The 15,000-nt window shown below is 55.8% G+C and overlaps 5 protein-coding genes across 5 annotated transcripts in view; 3 read left to right on the plus strand and 2 right to left on the minus strand.

Annotated features, from left to right (window-relative positions):
• The first annotated feature begins 214 nt into the window (after positions 1-214).
• MONBRDRAFT_34036 (uncharacterized protein) lies at positions 215-3,962 on the plus strand. The gene is made up of 17 exons (XM_001749223.1): positions 215-343; positions 447-520; positions 668-752; positions 871-950; positions 1,055-1,151; positions 1,245-1,471; positions 1,560-1,651; positions 1,720-1,863; positions 1,992-2,175; positions 2,283-2,375; positions 2,503-2,663; positions 2,756-2,848; positions 2,937-3,073; positions 3,183-3,265; positions 3,352-3,459; positions 3,596-3,700; positions 3,780-3,962. The coding sequence occupies exons 3-17, from the start codon at positions 680-682 to the stop codon at positions 3,936-3,938; spliced, it is 1,836 nt and encodes a 611-aa protein (XP_001749275.1). The 5' UTR covers positions 215-343; positions 447-520; positions 668-679; the 3' UTR covers positions 3,939-3,962.
• Positions 3,963-4,113: 151 nt separating this feature from the next.
• Positions 4,114-6,613, minus strand: MONBRDRAFT_28809 (uncharacterized protein; the record flags this gene model as incomplete). The annotated part of the gene is made up of 7 exons (XM_001749293.1): positions 4,114-4,225; positions 4,280-4,443; positions 4,597-5,463; positions 5,583-5,642; positions 5,741-5,845; positions 5,948-6,145; positions 6,311-6,613. The coding sequence occupies 7 exons, from the start codon at positions 6,611-6,613 to the stop codon at positions 4,114-4,116; spliced, it is 1,809 nt and encodes a 602-aa protein (XP_001749345.1).
• Positions 6,614-7,556: 943 nt separating this feature from the next.
• MONBRDRAFT_34037 (uncharacterized protein) lies at positions 7,557-9,366 on the minus strand (the record flags this gene model as incomplete). The annotated part of the gene is made up of 8 exons (XM_001749294.1): positions 7,557-7,882; positions 7,978-8,039; positions 8,169-8,250; positions 8,407-8,491; positions 8,532-8,665; positions 8,755-8,808; positions 9,022-9,109; positions 9,326-9,366. The coding sequence occupies 8 exons, from the start codon at positions 9,364-9,366 to the stop codon at positions 7,673-7,675; spliced, it is 756 nt and encodes a 251-aa protein (XP_001749346.1). The 3' UTR covers positions 7,557-7,672.
• A 1,555-nt stretch (positions 9,367-10,921) lies between these two features.
• MONBRDRAFT_28811 (uncharacterized protein) lies at positions 10,922-13,067 on the plus strand (the record flags this gene model as incomplete). Its single annotated transcript, XM_001749224.1, has 9 exons — positions 10,922-10,977; positions 11,079-11,162; positions 11,288-11,546; positions 11,634-11,683; positions 11,809-12,000; positions 12,210-12,274; positions 12,421-12,706; positions 12,782-12,851; positions 12,948-13,067. 9 exons carry the CDS (start codon positions 10,922-10,924, stop codon positions 13,065-13,067), a joined length of 1,182 nt encoding a protein of 393 aa, XP_001749276.1.
• A 936-nt stretch (positions 13,068-14,003) lies between these two features.
• Positions 14,004-15,000, plus strand: part of MONBRDRAFT_28812 (uncharacterized protein) — a gene marked incomplete at both ends in the record, with an annotated part of 1,163 nt that continues 166 nt past the window's right edge. Inside the window, 2 exons of the mRNA XM_001749225.1 lie at positions 14,004-14,706; positions 14,855-14,910. Of these exons, the coding sequence (XP_001749277.1) occupies positions 14,004-14,706; positions 14,855-14,910 (759 nt within the window). The remainder of the gene's footprint in view (positions 14,707-14,854; positions 14,911-15,000) is intronic.

A 15,000-nucleotide genomic window follows, 5' to 3' on the forward strand; every position in this document is an offset into this window, starting at 1 on the left:
ACCCTCTCTCTCTCTCTCTCTCTCTCTCTCTCTCTCTCTCTCTCTCTCTCTCTCTCTCTCTCTCTCTCTCTCTCTCTCTCTCTCTCTCTCTCTCTCTCTCTCTCTCTCTCTCTCTCTCTCTCTCTCTCTCTCTCTCTCTCTCTCTCAGATCGTCAAGGTCAGGGGGCGCAGGGGGGGGACCCTGAAGATGTGTAATGGGGGTTGCCGAGGTCTGATGCCGCCCCGTAGTCTGATCTTGGATGTGTGTGATCTTGCTTTTGAGGCGACAGACAAGATGGGGGACTCGGAGATGGAGATCAAGCCTGATCGGGCTGGCGCCGTGCGTCGTGCCAAGCTCTACAAGGTACGGGCCGGAGGATCCAGCTGCCGGCCCACGCGAGAAGGGAGACAAGCACATGTCTCGCGATGGCGCTCATCCCCCCGCTTCCTCGCCACCCCCATGGCAGATTGCCGGTCACTCTTTGGTGTGGTTCTTTTTCAAGCAACCCACCTTCTGTGCACATTGCACCGACTTTCTTTGGTACGATCGATGCCGGTGCCACCTCAGAATGCATGTGCCTTCTCCTCCTTGCCAATAATCACAGACATGGGTCCCTTGCCGACACGGCACGACTCCAAATTATACCCTCCAGACCTCTGTGTTTTCTCTTATCGGGCTTGCCATTAGCCGATCTCACGCATGCCGAATTCGCATTGCCTGGCCAAACTACGCCACCGCAGGGGTGTCACCCGGCAAGGCCTGCGCTGCCTCGGTAGGGACACAGTGCCGGGCTTTCGAGCTGCTGCGCTGCTGCTATTCTGTGCTGGACAACCGCTGATCTCACTCCGCCATTTGCCTGCGCACGTTTTCTTTTTTCTCGCGCAATGTAGATTGTGGCCTCGCTGTGCACGAGCGTTGCCATGCTCAATTGCTCGTCCCATGCGCTGGTCTGGATATTGAACTCGGCCAGGTTTGTGCCAAACCATGCTTCCCGAGACGCTGACTCGCAAGCGGCTCTTGCCGGCCTGGCCACTCATCCTCACATTCGCTCTCGCCTGGAACCTGTGCATTCAGGAAGCATCACGGCCTCACAAGTTTCAGGTCAAGTCCTACACCACCCCGACCTTTTGCCAACACTGCGGCCAAATGCTCTACGGCCTCCTCCGTCAAGGTAAGGCCCCCCACATTAACAATAGTTGAGCACGGTAGAGGCCTACCAACTCAAGCCCCGGCCTTCCTCCTCCCCGTTGGCGGAAAATGGCAGGCGTGCAGTGCTCCGAGTGTCACGTCAATGCCCATCGCAGCTGCAGTCAATCCATTCCAGCTCTCTGCGGTATGGACCTTGGCGAGGAGCGTGGGCGTATCAGGCTCGCCTTCCAGGTGGACAAGGACAGCAACTCCATCCGCGTTACCGTCCTCGAGTGCGCCAATGTTGGCAAGTTTTCCCAGGCCGACGACAAGAACCTCACGATCTTTGACTGCTATGCCAAGGTCAGCGTGCCGAGAGGTAGCGCCTTTCATGCCCCACCACACGCTCCCCCACCACGTCCAATCATCGCTCACGCCTCAACCTGCCCAGGTGTGTGTTCAAGGTCTCAAGGCCAAATCTCTCAAAACCTCAGATCTAGTCTCTACCACCGGCAACGTACGCTTTGACTGGACAGCCAACATGTACGTTCTCCACAAGGTCTCCTTCATCTCCTCCACCCCACGCCACCTGACTCAGCCTGTGCAATTAGGCCAATTCCAGCCAAGCTCAGTAAAACGCAACGCATCTTTGTTTACATCAAAAGCGCCACCGAGGGCAAGAAAAAGAACATCTTCTTGGGGGGTGTTTCCTTTGCCATTGACAAGATCCTGGCCGGCGAAGTCCGCCCTGAATGGTGCGCGGTGTCTCCCTCGCCCACGTGGGCAACTGCATGTCCATTGTCCCATTTTTTTCGCGCCAGTTTGCTGCTGCACGCAAGCTTCCCCCGTGCCCAGCTCACCCAAGCGCCCTGCATGGTTGCAGCTGGTATTATCTCCTCAACGAGTCTCGCGGTGCGTTTACCAACAGCGCTGTGCTCAGTGATAGCGAGCTTGACAGCATCAAAAAGCAGCTTGAAGACGCTGATCGAGTCCGTCGCGAGTCCCGGCCCTCGCACGTTTCACGCCAGAACCCCTTTGAAGGCTTCAAACCCCTGTGTGTTCTGGGTGTACGTGATGGGTCTTGCCTGCCTCTCCCGCCTGCCTCTCCCGCCCGTCCTTTCGCTTGGCCTGGCTCTTCACCCCTCCAAACTCACCGCCCCACAACACCCGTCAGCGTGGCTCGTTTGGCAAGGTTGTTTTGGTGGAAGACCGCGTCACCAAACAACTCTTGGCGCTCAAGATGCTCAAAAAGACACTGGCCTACCGAGTACGCTCGGCCTTTGTCTTGCCTCTTGCTTGGCCATGCCCCCGTTTTTGTCAGCATCGGCTTGCAAAGCCTTCGACCTGCGCACAAACTCCTGGTCCATGCTCATCTCATCCGGGCTGGCATGCAGGGCGACGAGCACATTTACATTCTCAATGAGCGCCGGGCCCTTGCCCTTGACAACAAGCCACCCTTTATCGTTGACATTCACTCTTGTTTCCAGACACCAAGTCACTTGTGCTTTGCCATGGAGTACATCAATGGTGGGGACCTCATGTACCACATTCAACGGTAAATCCCGTCTGCTGCTCTCTCCTCACACCCCTTAGGTCTTGAGTCGTCGTGAATCTTCGTGTGTGTCACCTTCCTTGACCGTACCGCAGACAGCGCCGCTTTACCGAGCCCGCGGCACAGTTCCTCTTGGCTGAAATCTGCTTCGCCCTTTGGTTCTTGCACGAGCAGCACATCATCTACCGGTGAGCATTGCCCATCCTTGTTTCTCACGTTTCTAACGTGTCCGGTCGGCAAGCTCTCACCAAGTTGGCCTTTGCTGCCCTATTTCAGCGATTTGAAACTGGACAACATCATGCTCACACAGGCCGGCCACGTCAAACTCTGCGATTTGGGCATGGTGGCCTTTCTACCTGGTCCAGATGGTCATGCCAAGACATTTGCCGGCACTCCCACTTACCTCGCCCCAGGTGCGGTGCCGCCACGGTGACTCCACACAAGCCCCCTCACCCGAGGCTCCAGCACTGCTGTGTCTCGTCGCCTTGGCGCTAGCAACTTACTCTTTTTGGATGTTGGCAGAGATTATCATGGATTGCCCCTATACCACGGCCGTGGATTGGTGGGCGCTGGGTGTGCTCGCTTTTGAGCTGTTGAGTGGTCGCGTACGTCTGATTGGTCCCCACCCACAGATCCCTGTCCTTGCGCCCATACTGACGCTGGATATCCGGGTGACGGCTTTGTGCAACAGGAGCCTTTTGGCGCCAAGACCGATGAGGAAATTTACAACAAGATTTTGCGAAACCGCGTTCGATTTCCCTCCACCATCTCTCCCGCGGGCATGACCTTCATCAAGCGCGTAGGTGTTTGCGCCTCAGCATTCCACACTTTGTTGTCGCTGCCCTCTCCTCCCTCTGGCGTTTTCCCTCCTTTCATTTTTGCTGTCATTCCCTTTGACCTCGCGCGGTGTGGTCTGGCCCACGAAAAACTTGTAGCTCCTGCAAAGCGTGCCGGCAAAGCGCCTGGGCAAAACACGGGCCGAGGTGCAACGCGACCCCTTCTTTGCTGGTCTGGATTGGAAAGCCGTGGAAAAGCAAAAGGTACGCCCATCTGACTCCTTGCCAGAGGGTATTGATCTTTTGGCTGCGCTCACGCTGGATGCATCCTGCTTTGGCGCAGGTGAAGCCTCACTTTGTGCCCACGGCCAAGAGTGATTTTAACGTGGATGACTCCTTCTTGAAGGCCTCCGTGGCCCTCACCCCCGATCAAGACTTGGAGCTGATGGAGCCGACGTCTGTATTTGACCGCTTTTCATTTGTAAATGTCACTTTTGCGTGAACGGTAGCACGCTACCGGGGATGCCCGTTCTAGGGGCTTTGGGCACGGGGCAGGCACGGATGTGCGCGTGCGAGGTGCATCAAAGATTGATCAAATGATCTTTCGAGAATAATTATCTAATACGACCATCAATCCTGCTCCATTTGTATGGTATCAATTCAACAGGCAGATGCCGTCACTCGTTGCGATGCAGCCCCATAGGGGCTTTGCGCATAATATTATAACATTCACAACTCACGTTCAAAGCCTGCCACGTAGTCAGAGGCTCAGAGCTTGATGGCACGATCCTGAATCGTGCCGGTGTGCCAAGGACGCTAAAAGACTTGAGGCGCATGTCTTACGAGTCTAGCACGGTGTGTGCGAGGCGCCCACACGCCTCGAGCTGCTGCGCTTGGTCCGCGTACGACTGCATGTAGATGCGAACTAGCATGCCAAGCTCGGAAATCAGGTGGCGGGACACACGTTGGAGCTCCTCGTGTAAACAGCCAGGGTTGGTACAGGCGTCCTGCAAGTGGCAAACCATGCTGAAAAGCCAGTGATCGAGGAGGCCCAAGTCCTCTTGCTGCTCTCGCTGTTTTGAATGATGCACACAGCGAGGGCACGAAATTACAGTGAGACAAGCCAAGTAGCATCACCCATCGAGTCGAACATGACTTACAATGATATCGGCCGAACTGGCGTGCAGGTGCGCCAGGGTACGGCAAAGATCTGCGTTCGACTGCAGCCAGGGATGGTCGGCTAGCTGAAGCAGCTTGAGGGCCATGGCGTGCTGGCTCAACCCATACTGGTGAGCGCTCTTGGCCAGAGACTCGTAGAGGCAGTGGACGTCGGTCAGCAGCTCGCCAAAGTCGGTGCTCTGCGTAAACAGGCTCGAGTTGGTGTTTAGGCCGTCCAAACCGTGATGCTCGAGATCACAATCCTGAACGGTGCTGTTACGGGGAGGACGACGTCCCGTCAGAAGCTGCACCACGGAAGGATGCGTGCGCAAAACTGGATGCTCGGTAACGCAAGTCAAGAAGCGCTGGCAAGCAAAGCAAACCACGGCCTGTGCCTCAATGACGGCGCCATCCGTGCGGCGGGCCAAAAGCGGAGGCACCGCACAGCGCGGGTAGGCCTCGCGAAGCGCCTGACGCGTTTGTTCGAGGTGACGCAACTCCATTCGAATTGTGGCGGTGTCTTTGTTGTCAAACTTGAAGCCAGCCCAGGCCTTGGGCAATGGTGTGCCGGTGACTCGATGCAGGTGGACCACGAGGGTGGGGTTGCTGCGGTACGTGTCCAGCGAGCAATGGTCCACGTCGACGCGGATGCGCAGCAGCGACTCGGGGGCTACGGCTTGCAGATTGAATGATTTGTCCATGCTCTTATCCAAACTCTGCTGGAGCAAAGTGGCAGGTGTTGGATTGGGGTCGGTCCCCTGCATGGTGGGGTCATCCTTCTCGATTACAGCCGACGCTGCAGGAAATGGGTCCTCCAAGATAGGCTCGGGCGCTTGCCGCGCCTTGGCCAGCAACTGATGGGCGTACTCCTGGAAAATGATTGCACACACGTGAGCGAGCTGATATGCACCGATTGGCATTGGGGAAGCGGATGTGCCATACAAAAGGGTACAAAAGGGGTAGACGGAGAACGAGAGCAAAAACCCACTTGCAAAAGCGAGTCTTGTCGCTGTACAAGCTGCTTGTGCTCGATCAGCGATTCGTGAAGCTGGGCAAAGGAGGAAGGTGGAGAGGTTGTGTGAGACTAAGCAAGCCGTACTCAAATCAACAGGGCTTATCGTGTCACGGATAAAAGGCCATAGTTACCTGTGCCGCCTCAATCTTGGTGCTGGCCAGCTGCGTACGCAAATCATCGACTTCATCCTGCAAGAGAAGCACGGCGCTGCTCTCGGAAAAACGAGACCCAGAAGACTGCATCAATAAGAAAGAGCCAAATGTGTGAGTGCCCAAGTGCGAGGATCCAGCAACAGAGCCAAAAAAAAAAAAAGCCAGGCAGCAATTGGCCGAGCAGACCTGGGAAGCGGATCGGGGAAGCGGAGATAGGTTGAAGCGCAGGGCTGGTCGGACAACTTCGACGTCCGAGACATCGCTGGCATCAACAAAGGGTGAGGCAAAGAGCGCCTTGCGGCTGCTATGGCGTGTATGCGTGCCAGGCGATGGCGTGGAAAAGGCCGAATCACCAGAATCGTGATCATGACGCAAATGTTCGACCTGCCCGGCAAGAAAAAGCCCGTGTGTGGCAATCAGAGAGTGGTGGCAACGGACGGAGAAGCATTGGCCAGGTTGACGTGTCTGATGAGTATACAGGACGACAGGATCCGTGGCACAATGCAGAAAAAGCACACGCAGCTGAAACACAGAGCAAGGATAACAAACCTCTTTCTCCAGAGAAGCGATGCGTTGAAGTTGGTGGGTCAGGGCGCGCTTGGAAGAGCACTCGAGCTCGCCGAGGAGGGACTGCGCCAGCCGGAGCTGCGCCTTGGCATCATCCAAGGTGGTAATGTCGTCGACGCACAAGGTCTTGGTTTGAGTGGTGAGGTTAGCCATGGTGATGGAGAGGCGCAATATGTGGTTTTTGGGGTGTTGCTGTTTGGAACTCAAAAGCGAGGCAGTGCCAGGCCGGCTGTCAGCACTGCCAATGCTGGTCAAGCTGGCGCGATTGAGGCCCTCTAACGTCATGATTGGTTGGACCAGTGAGAAGAGGAAAAGAAAATGGCCGATCAATGTCTTGAACTAGACATGAGGATGCAAGTGCGGCGGCGCACCTGTACCAAACCCCAAGCGCAGCTACTCAGTTGGCGACGGATGCGCAGGGCGCAGTCTTGGAGAGCCAAAGGTTGGCGCAAGAAGATCGCGAAGGTCTGATCACACACTTCGGTTGACGCCACGCTGGCGGCACTGCATCTGACGCAGGGGTGGCTGCTGGCCTAGGCCTCGAGAAGAGCGCACCCTCGGGCCGCCTGGTTGACGGAGAGGATGCCACAGATGGAGCGTGAGCAGGTATGCACTGCCAACGACACGCGGCAGTGAGGCACGAGGTTGGGAAGGCAGTCCACGTATGGACCCACAAATTGATCGCCGCTCCCGTTTCGCTTCTGTCCAAACTGGTTCTCATCAAGAGAGGGTTGAGGTGGGTGATCACACGCGGCGAAGGGCAGGGGCTGTCTCAACCGCCCCTCTCGCTTTCTCACATGTCAGCTCGCAACGGATTTTGAGGGTGCATGCATGCAAGTACTTTTGTCAGCTCGGGCTGTGTGTGTGTGTGTGTGTGTGTGTGTGTGTGTGTGCTTGGGCTCTCCCTCTCTTTCTCTGTGTCCGCTTGATTGGTGTATAGCTGTCACACGCACGACAAGGGGATGGGGGAGGAGTTGAGCGTGGGCGATCAGTCTTGTTGACGTTTGAAGAGGAGGAGCGCTCGGTGATGTGTGGTTGTTGTACTTTTGTTTGACATGTGAATGCGTTCCTTTGCTTTTTCCCTAAGCGCAAGGACGGCCATTACGGCCGGGCCGGGACGACCAAAAGCCGGCAATACGATAGCATGGCACGGAGCGCGGTAGGGCCCTTGTTGCATGATAGGAAGGGAAAGGCGCCTTTCAGACCCGTGCATGACAAAAAAGGGAAGAAAAAGGAAAAAATAAGATTTCAAAGGAAGAGAGAAACGAAAGACACACAATGGCAACGCTAAAAGCAAAAAGGGATCAACAGCAGTTCAATCGCGTCTTCTAGGAGCATGACAGGTCAAATGATGGTGGCATTCTCGGTGGACATGTGAGCGGGCTGCTCCACAATGGGGCCTGCAACCTTGGGCATGGCGGTGGCGGCCTTGTTTGAGGATGGGTTGGAGGCATCGCTTGTTGTGGAGGAGAGTCGCGGGCCGCGGTGACTGGCTTCATAGTTGGGAGCCGCACCATCATCCATGACCTCGGACAAGCGTGCTTCCGACACGGCCTGGGAAAGACAGTACCAAGAGGTCAGGGCTCAACCTGCACGAGGAAGGTTCAGGGACAAGGGCCTTGGCAGGCGAGATCCATGCACGGGCCTACCTGGCGATACAAGCCAAACCATTTGTCGCCGAGGACACGGTGGGCCAAGCCATCGCAGCGACCTGGGCAGCACAGTTTGCAAACAGACGGAAAGTGACTGAGCGACAAGCAGAATACATGACGCCCCTCACCAAGAGGTGGGGCAACTGTGCAAGTTGGGCGCACAGCACGTCCTGGATCAGTGCACCGACCTCCGCAGCAATGGCAGCAAAAGCAGCAACAGTAGCAAAAACCGTAGCACAGCGTCAAAGCCCCAAAGGTATAGTAGAGGCACTGCGCATACAAGGCCAAGGCCGAGCCCCCCGAGCAAAAAAATGAAGAATGAGAGCGTGCAAGCGGGCAAGCAGACCAGAATTGTTCAATTGCGGGTACTCGTCATAAGTCTGGGCACGGGTGCTATGCCAGAAAAGGGGCACAACACAAGCGCACCTGGATGACGGGATGACTATCCTTTTGATCGGCATCATCAGCGGCGTTGATGCGCGAGGCAAGGGCCAGACCCTCCAGGCCCATCCTGACAAAGGCAGCGCGGCAAGATGGTCAGGCGGTAACACCTTCCCAGCGTCCCACAAAGCTCGGCTGTGGCATGTGGGCTCTGGAAGCACTTGAGCCAGTGGGGCAGCAGGTAGGACATACTCATCGTAAATGTTGCGTGAATGACGGTCTTTGAGAACGGTGTAGGCCCAGGCTACGAGTTGAAACTTGGTAGCGCACAGGGGGAGAGGTGAGCGTGACTGCACAATGCTAGGGTCTATTAGTTTGGAGGTAGGAACAAACCTCGTGCTCGGCCGAGGCCTCGCTGGTTTTATCGGGGTGCAATTTGAGGCACAGCTAGCCGCAGCAACCAAGCAAAGTTTTTGATGAGGCCGCGTCGGCCGAGTCACGGCACCCGTTTCCAAGGAGGAGGAGAGAGGAGAGGAGAGAGGGAGGGAGGCGGAAGCAGAAAGGCCGAGCAAGAAGAAATGGGCGACGATCCAGCCCGAGTACCCGAGAGAACAAAATAAAACAATAAAACGCACAAGGGAGGCAGTGGGCTTGGCGTACCTGTCGGTATGCTTGCTTGACCCGACTTCCCGAGTCGTTGGGATCGACTTTTAGAATTTGGTAGAGTGTGCGGCCATCCTTTTGAATCCTAGGACAGTTCAGGCCAAGGCGAGAGGACGCCAGCCAAGGGCCCGACAAAATACAGAGTGAGGTGGGTGGTGACAGCAAAGCATCGAGGCAGGGCGCTTGGTGGCTTTTCTCAGCCCACTCAAGCACCGATCACTCAAGACTATGGGGGCTGGGGCCAGCCAAACTTGACTGGGGCAGGGCCTCGGCACATAAGATTGTCAGGGGAGGAACGTACTCGCTACGCGCTTCTTCGGTCAAGAGGTTGAGCTCCCGCATGGCAGCTGGTTGATATTCATACCCTGTGGGGTGCCCCGCGGCCCGCCCCTGGCGCCTGCCCTGCTTGCACGCCCCGTCCTAACCGTGCACGCGGGGCAAGGGGGTGGTGCTTCACTGCCACAACAGCAGGACTTGCAACGCGCGCCACCTCGCACCACCTGACCAATCATCAACAAAGCAACGCCAAATCGCCCCTTCCCCACGCCCACAGCCGACGCCTCACGTCCTGTTCCAGCCCTGCCACACACCAAGCACAGCCACCTGCCAAGAGAGGGGGCGATGGACGTCCCACGACGCGGTTGACCCTCCCTGAGATCGCGTGCCCTGAAAAAAATCTTTGAAATGGGCATGCAGAGAGTGACTTGTTCTTCAATCATAGATGAAGTCTTGTCTCTCTGAAGCTGCGCTGCGCTGGGTCTCCATCTCTGGCTGATGATGTCCATCTCGCTTCATCTCTGTAGGCTTATTGTTTTCCTGGATGGTTTTCTTCTCACTTTGCCTCTATCTCTGGTTATCATTCTTAACCGCTGATACCTCTGCGTTGATCTGCCTACGCTCTTCCTCTCTCTTGCGCTAGCACTGAAGCGTTGTCATGCAAAATGGACCAGTCAGCGAATCAAGTGACCATATCTTTTATTTGTCAGACATTTTGACCGTTCACCGGTAACCTGCTGGAGCCCTGCGATCGATCTTCAGGTCTCCGGGCCTTGCGATCTGAGGTCTCCGGGCCCCGCGATCGATCTTCATGTCTCCGGCCCTTGCGATCGATCTTCAGGTCTCCAGGCCCCGCGATCGATCTTCAGGTCTCCGGGCCCTGCGATCGATCTTGAGGTCTCTAGGAGGAGGGGGAGGGGGACGGGGAGGGTGATGGATGGGAAGGGTTTTGGGCGATTGACAGCGGACTGGTGGAGAGGCAGCAGGGTATTGGACAAAGATCTTACGCAACGACGTCTTCTCAAGATCAGAGACGAGTCAAGCGCTACAGCTTACAGCGTTGTTGGCTGTTGGCAGACAGGCATCACGAAACAGCCATGATGGCGACTTCTTGCCGCGCATCCACACCGCGCATTGCGCTAGTTCTCGTCATGTGGGTGGTGTGGGACACATGCTCGCAGTCTGCCCTGGCTCGCCCAGACAACACGCACCAAAAGAACGTCCTGCTCATCCTGGTCAGGCGCTTTGATCCCGTACGTTCAAGGAACTCCCACAATCACCACGATTCTAACCATCACCCGGGCGCTGTTCGCGGGCGATCAGGTGGATGATTTGCGGCCACAAATGAAGTGCTACGGCCAGTCGTTTATGCAACCCCAAACTTTGATCGCCTAGCCAGTTCCTCCCTTCTCTTCAACCGTGCCTATGTCCAGTATAGCTTCTGCAGGTGGGCCAAAGTCCCGGCACCCTCGCCCGCTCGTCCCTCGCCACCGCTTCCAAAGCCCCTTCCTTGGGCGGTCGTTTGCTGTGGATTGGCCGTTTAAACTCTCGTCTGGACAACTGAACCCATGGTCTCTCCCGACGGCTGACAACGCCACGCAGCCCAAGCCGAAACTCGTTCATGACGGGTCGCGTTCCGGATCGAACTCGCGTGTTCAACTTTATCGATCACTTTCGGTTCGTTTTCACCTGCCCATATAGCTTGGTCCTTCCTGCTTGTCCACTGCCATCCGACCCTGACCAAGCTTGCACCACGCATCACTTTCTCGGTCCTGCAGCGAGCCAGAGGTGGGTGCCAACTGGACCAGCTTCCCACAGCATTTCAAGAACAACGGCTACCTAGTGCTTGGTGCTGGCAAGACGTATGTCCTCTCCAGGCCCGATATCCTCCCCTCTTTATCTTCCTTCTCTGGGAGTGGTGTGCTTTGAACCTCGCCTTCAAAGCCTTCAGCTGTAACCACTGCTCCTTCTCCTCTCCTGGCATCAGGTACCACGTCGGATTCCCACCGGCGTTTGACACACCACAATCGTGGAGCGAATCGATGCCTTATGTCAGCCCGGGACAGTGTGATCCGGCTTCCATGATCTCGCCTTACGTGACCTGTCCCAATGCCACCACTGGCTGCGAAGATAAGGCTGCCATTGTGCAACAAGGCACGGGCAATTGGTGCGTCTACAATGAAAGCAAGCTGACTCTGCCGCTTTGGGACCGCCTGATCCTCAACGCCAGTCTTCAGCACCTTGACGTAGGCACACCCTTTCCTCGATTTCTCACTCACCTCGATGCCTGTGCTCATCTACCATGCGCAATTGACGAAACATGCTGCATATAGATGGCTGCCAATCAAGATCAGCCTTTCTTCGTGGCCGCCGGATTTCATCGGTGCGCCCACGCACGCTCGGGTGCACCGATCAAACTTAATTCTGCCAGTCAGCCAGCCAGTGCACAGGTTTTTAGCAGACAAAACAGGATGAACCACTAACTCGCCGGTTGCCTTGCATCCGCAGGCCCCATCTGCCCTTTGCCATGCCCCACACGTTCTGGAACATGTATCCAGACGCCATCGATCTCCCACCGCCAAGATTTCCCAACACAACTGTGGGTGCCCCAGAGGTGGCTTGGCACACGGGGTTAGGCGATAATACATATGCCCTTCCCACCAGCGCAGATCAGACGCGCCATTTTCGCAAAGCCTACTAGTACGGCCGATCGGTCCCGTCTGTGATAGTCGCTGGTGCTTGAGGTGCACCACTCATCTGGCAAACCGCATTCAATTCGATGCCGACGCAGTGCTGCCGTCTCGTATACCGACAGCTTGGTGGGCGAGTTGTTGAACCGGCTTGAGGCCCTGCAACTCGACAACGATACTCTTGTCGCATTTTGGGGCGACCATGGCTGGTGTGTATAGTCTCCACGCGCCCGAAGCCGGCTTCTTTCACGGCAGATTCATTCTTATCAACTCTTGTGGCACTGGTTAGGCAACTTGGCGAAACGAATTTGTGGAAGAAGAGTGAGTGAATCAACGCCTGTGCTCATCGAATCTTTTCGGCATACTCAAAACATTGCTGTTCTCATCCTTGGGCGCCTTTGACTCTGAACGGCTCCTTGCGACGGCGCAGTGACCAATTATGAGCGCGGGACGCGAGTGCCCATGATGATCCGCGCGCCGTGGAAGCCGGCGTCAGTGGGGCAGAAGACGTCGGCCTTGACCATGGCCGTTGACATGTATCGGACGGTGGCGTCGCTTGTCAATGCTTCCGAACCCGAGCCAGGAGTACAAGGCCAGAGTCTGGCAAGCGTCTTTGACAGTCCCCCCTCTGCTGGCAGCGGCCCGAATGCATATGCGTTTTCGCAGTTTGCCAAGCGCTTGGACAAGAATGACCGCCCCTTTGACGTTTGCACCACGTGCACTCGGGAGGAGATTGGATTCATGGGCTATGCTGTCCGCGATGACGGCTATCGTTACGTTCGGTGGGTTAGATGGGATAATCAAACTCAGCTTCCCGTTTGGGAGGACGTCGTTGGCGAAGAACTCTATCCGCATCTTGACGTAAGCGAGATTGGCTTCGCTGACCACCGTCACCGCACAAGGTCTTTGCGTGTGGTAACACCTCACCCTGCCACCGCTGCTTCCCCCTCGTTGCAGGATGACGGAACCGATTTTGATCGTTTTGAAACGGAGAACGAAATCAATCGGCCAGATCTGCAACCCCTGCGCACCTCGCTTGCTCAGGCCCTTCAAAGCCACTTTGATGCCGACCACTAAGCTGTTTTCACCAAATCGACCGCCAACACTTTTCCACACGCAACTGCTTGATACCGTTTTCATATCATCTCAAGTGTCGATACCGTGCTTTGCGACACACACACACACACACACACACACACACACACACACACACACACACACACACACACACACACACACAGAAAAAAAATTGCGCTGGCGCTCATCGCGAAATTTTCAAAAATTTTCGAAGAGAAAAAAAGTAAAATAGTTTTTGTAGTTGTTGTTTGTTTGTTTGTTTTGCACACATTTGGAGCTTTTGGAGAACCGTGAGTTTTTGTGCCAATGCTAATCGTTACCGTAGTAAGGTCAATATATTTTGATCCATAATCTACAGTTAAAGAAGGTTTTCTTGAACTATAAGGTAATATAAGTGATTTAAAGGTGTATTAATTGAAGTGAAATAGAGAGTTATTGTAGAAGGTCATGTATTTGATGAAGAGGATCATCGGACTCGTTTCGTTTACATCATCATTGGTGATTTTTTCGAGCACATCGATCGGATTCAGGGCGCGCGCGTTTGGCAGCCAGTCGGGCAAGACGGCAGCGTGGCAGAGGTAGGAAGCCATGTGGTGACGATGAAGCAATCCAATATTTTGTTTTTTTTGGGGATGGGGGGTGTTGCATTGGTCACGGTGGAGGGGCGGCCTGGATGGGCGTTGCTGGGATGGTTGATTTACGCACGTGTCGCGTCACAACTCCTTGCACTGCCTTGCTGAACCGCGCGCTGCAGGCACAGATGACAGTTTAACACGCCTGCCTCGACCACGTCCTGCTTCAAAGAACATCAAGTCTATCGCCCGAGACCTCAACAATCTACGAGCCACCGCCTTTGCGCGTTTGGGCGCCCGCAGACGCTCATCAACATCCATCAACATCAATATCAACAAAACAAAGGGCGACGACCAGCACAAGATGCCTGTCGATGCTGGTGCCCCTGCCGTGGCGCTGGGTGCGGCGCTGAACAAGCCGGTCGCAGGAGAAGCAAGCCACGTGCTGCCACCGGCCTCAGCTCCCGCTGCCCACACGGACGACGAGTACGGTGAAATGACCACGGGTGCCCATCAACACATTTTCGACAGCTTCAAACTCGAGAATGGACAGGTCCTCGAGCAGGTGCATGTAGACTACAGCACCTATGGCACCCTCAACGCCGCTCGAGATAACGTCCTGGTTGTTTGCCACGCCCTGACGGGCAATGCTAATCTCCACACCTGGTGGGGAGGGCTCCTGGGGCCCGCCCGCGCCTTTGACACTGACCGCTATTTTATTGTGTGCGCCAATATCCTCGGCTCGTGTTATGGTACCACCGGCCCAGCTTCACCGCATCCTCGCGACCCCAACCATCGACCCTATCGCCATCGCTTTCCCAACGTCACCGTCCGAGACACGGTTCACCTGCATGCGCGGCTGCTGACCGAAGTTCTGCATGTGACAGCCATTCCCTGCGTCGTGGGTGGCTCCTTGGGTGGCATGCAAACCCTTGAATGGGCTGCTTCCTATCCTGACCTCGTCCAAAGTTTCATCACCATAGCCTGTGGCCCAGACCATTCCCCTTGGCAGATTGCCTTTGGCGAAGTCCAACGGCAAGCCATTTATGCCGACCCCTGTTGGCAAGGTGAGCCAAATATTCATGGGCTCCCGGTTCACTGGCATGCATGCTTCCCGACTCCGCTGGATACACCTGACCATGATATTGATGGTGTGTAAAATCAATGCACCTGATCATCACAACGTTGTTCCTTTCTTTTTTCCTTGTTGTATAGAGGGCAACTACACGGCTGAAGCTCCCCCCACCCGTGGCTTGGCTGTGGCGCGCCAGGTCGGTTGTGCTCCCCAGGCCTGCACTCTTCCATGAATTACCCCGGCGTCCACTCCCAGATCGCAGTGACAACCGCGCCCAGTGCTTTCG

This window comes from Monosiga brevicollis, genomic scaffold (genome assembly GCF_000002865.3).
Source record: "Monosiga brevicollis MX1 MONBRscaffold_29 genomic scaffold, whole genome shotgun sequence".
In the NCBI taxonomy this organism is placed as follows: Eukaryota; class Choanoflagellata; order Craspedida; family Salpingoecidae; genus Monosiga; species Monosiga brevicollis.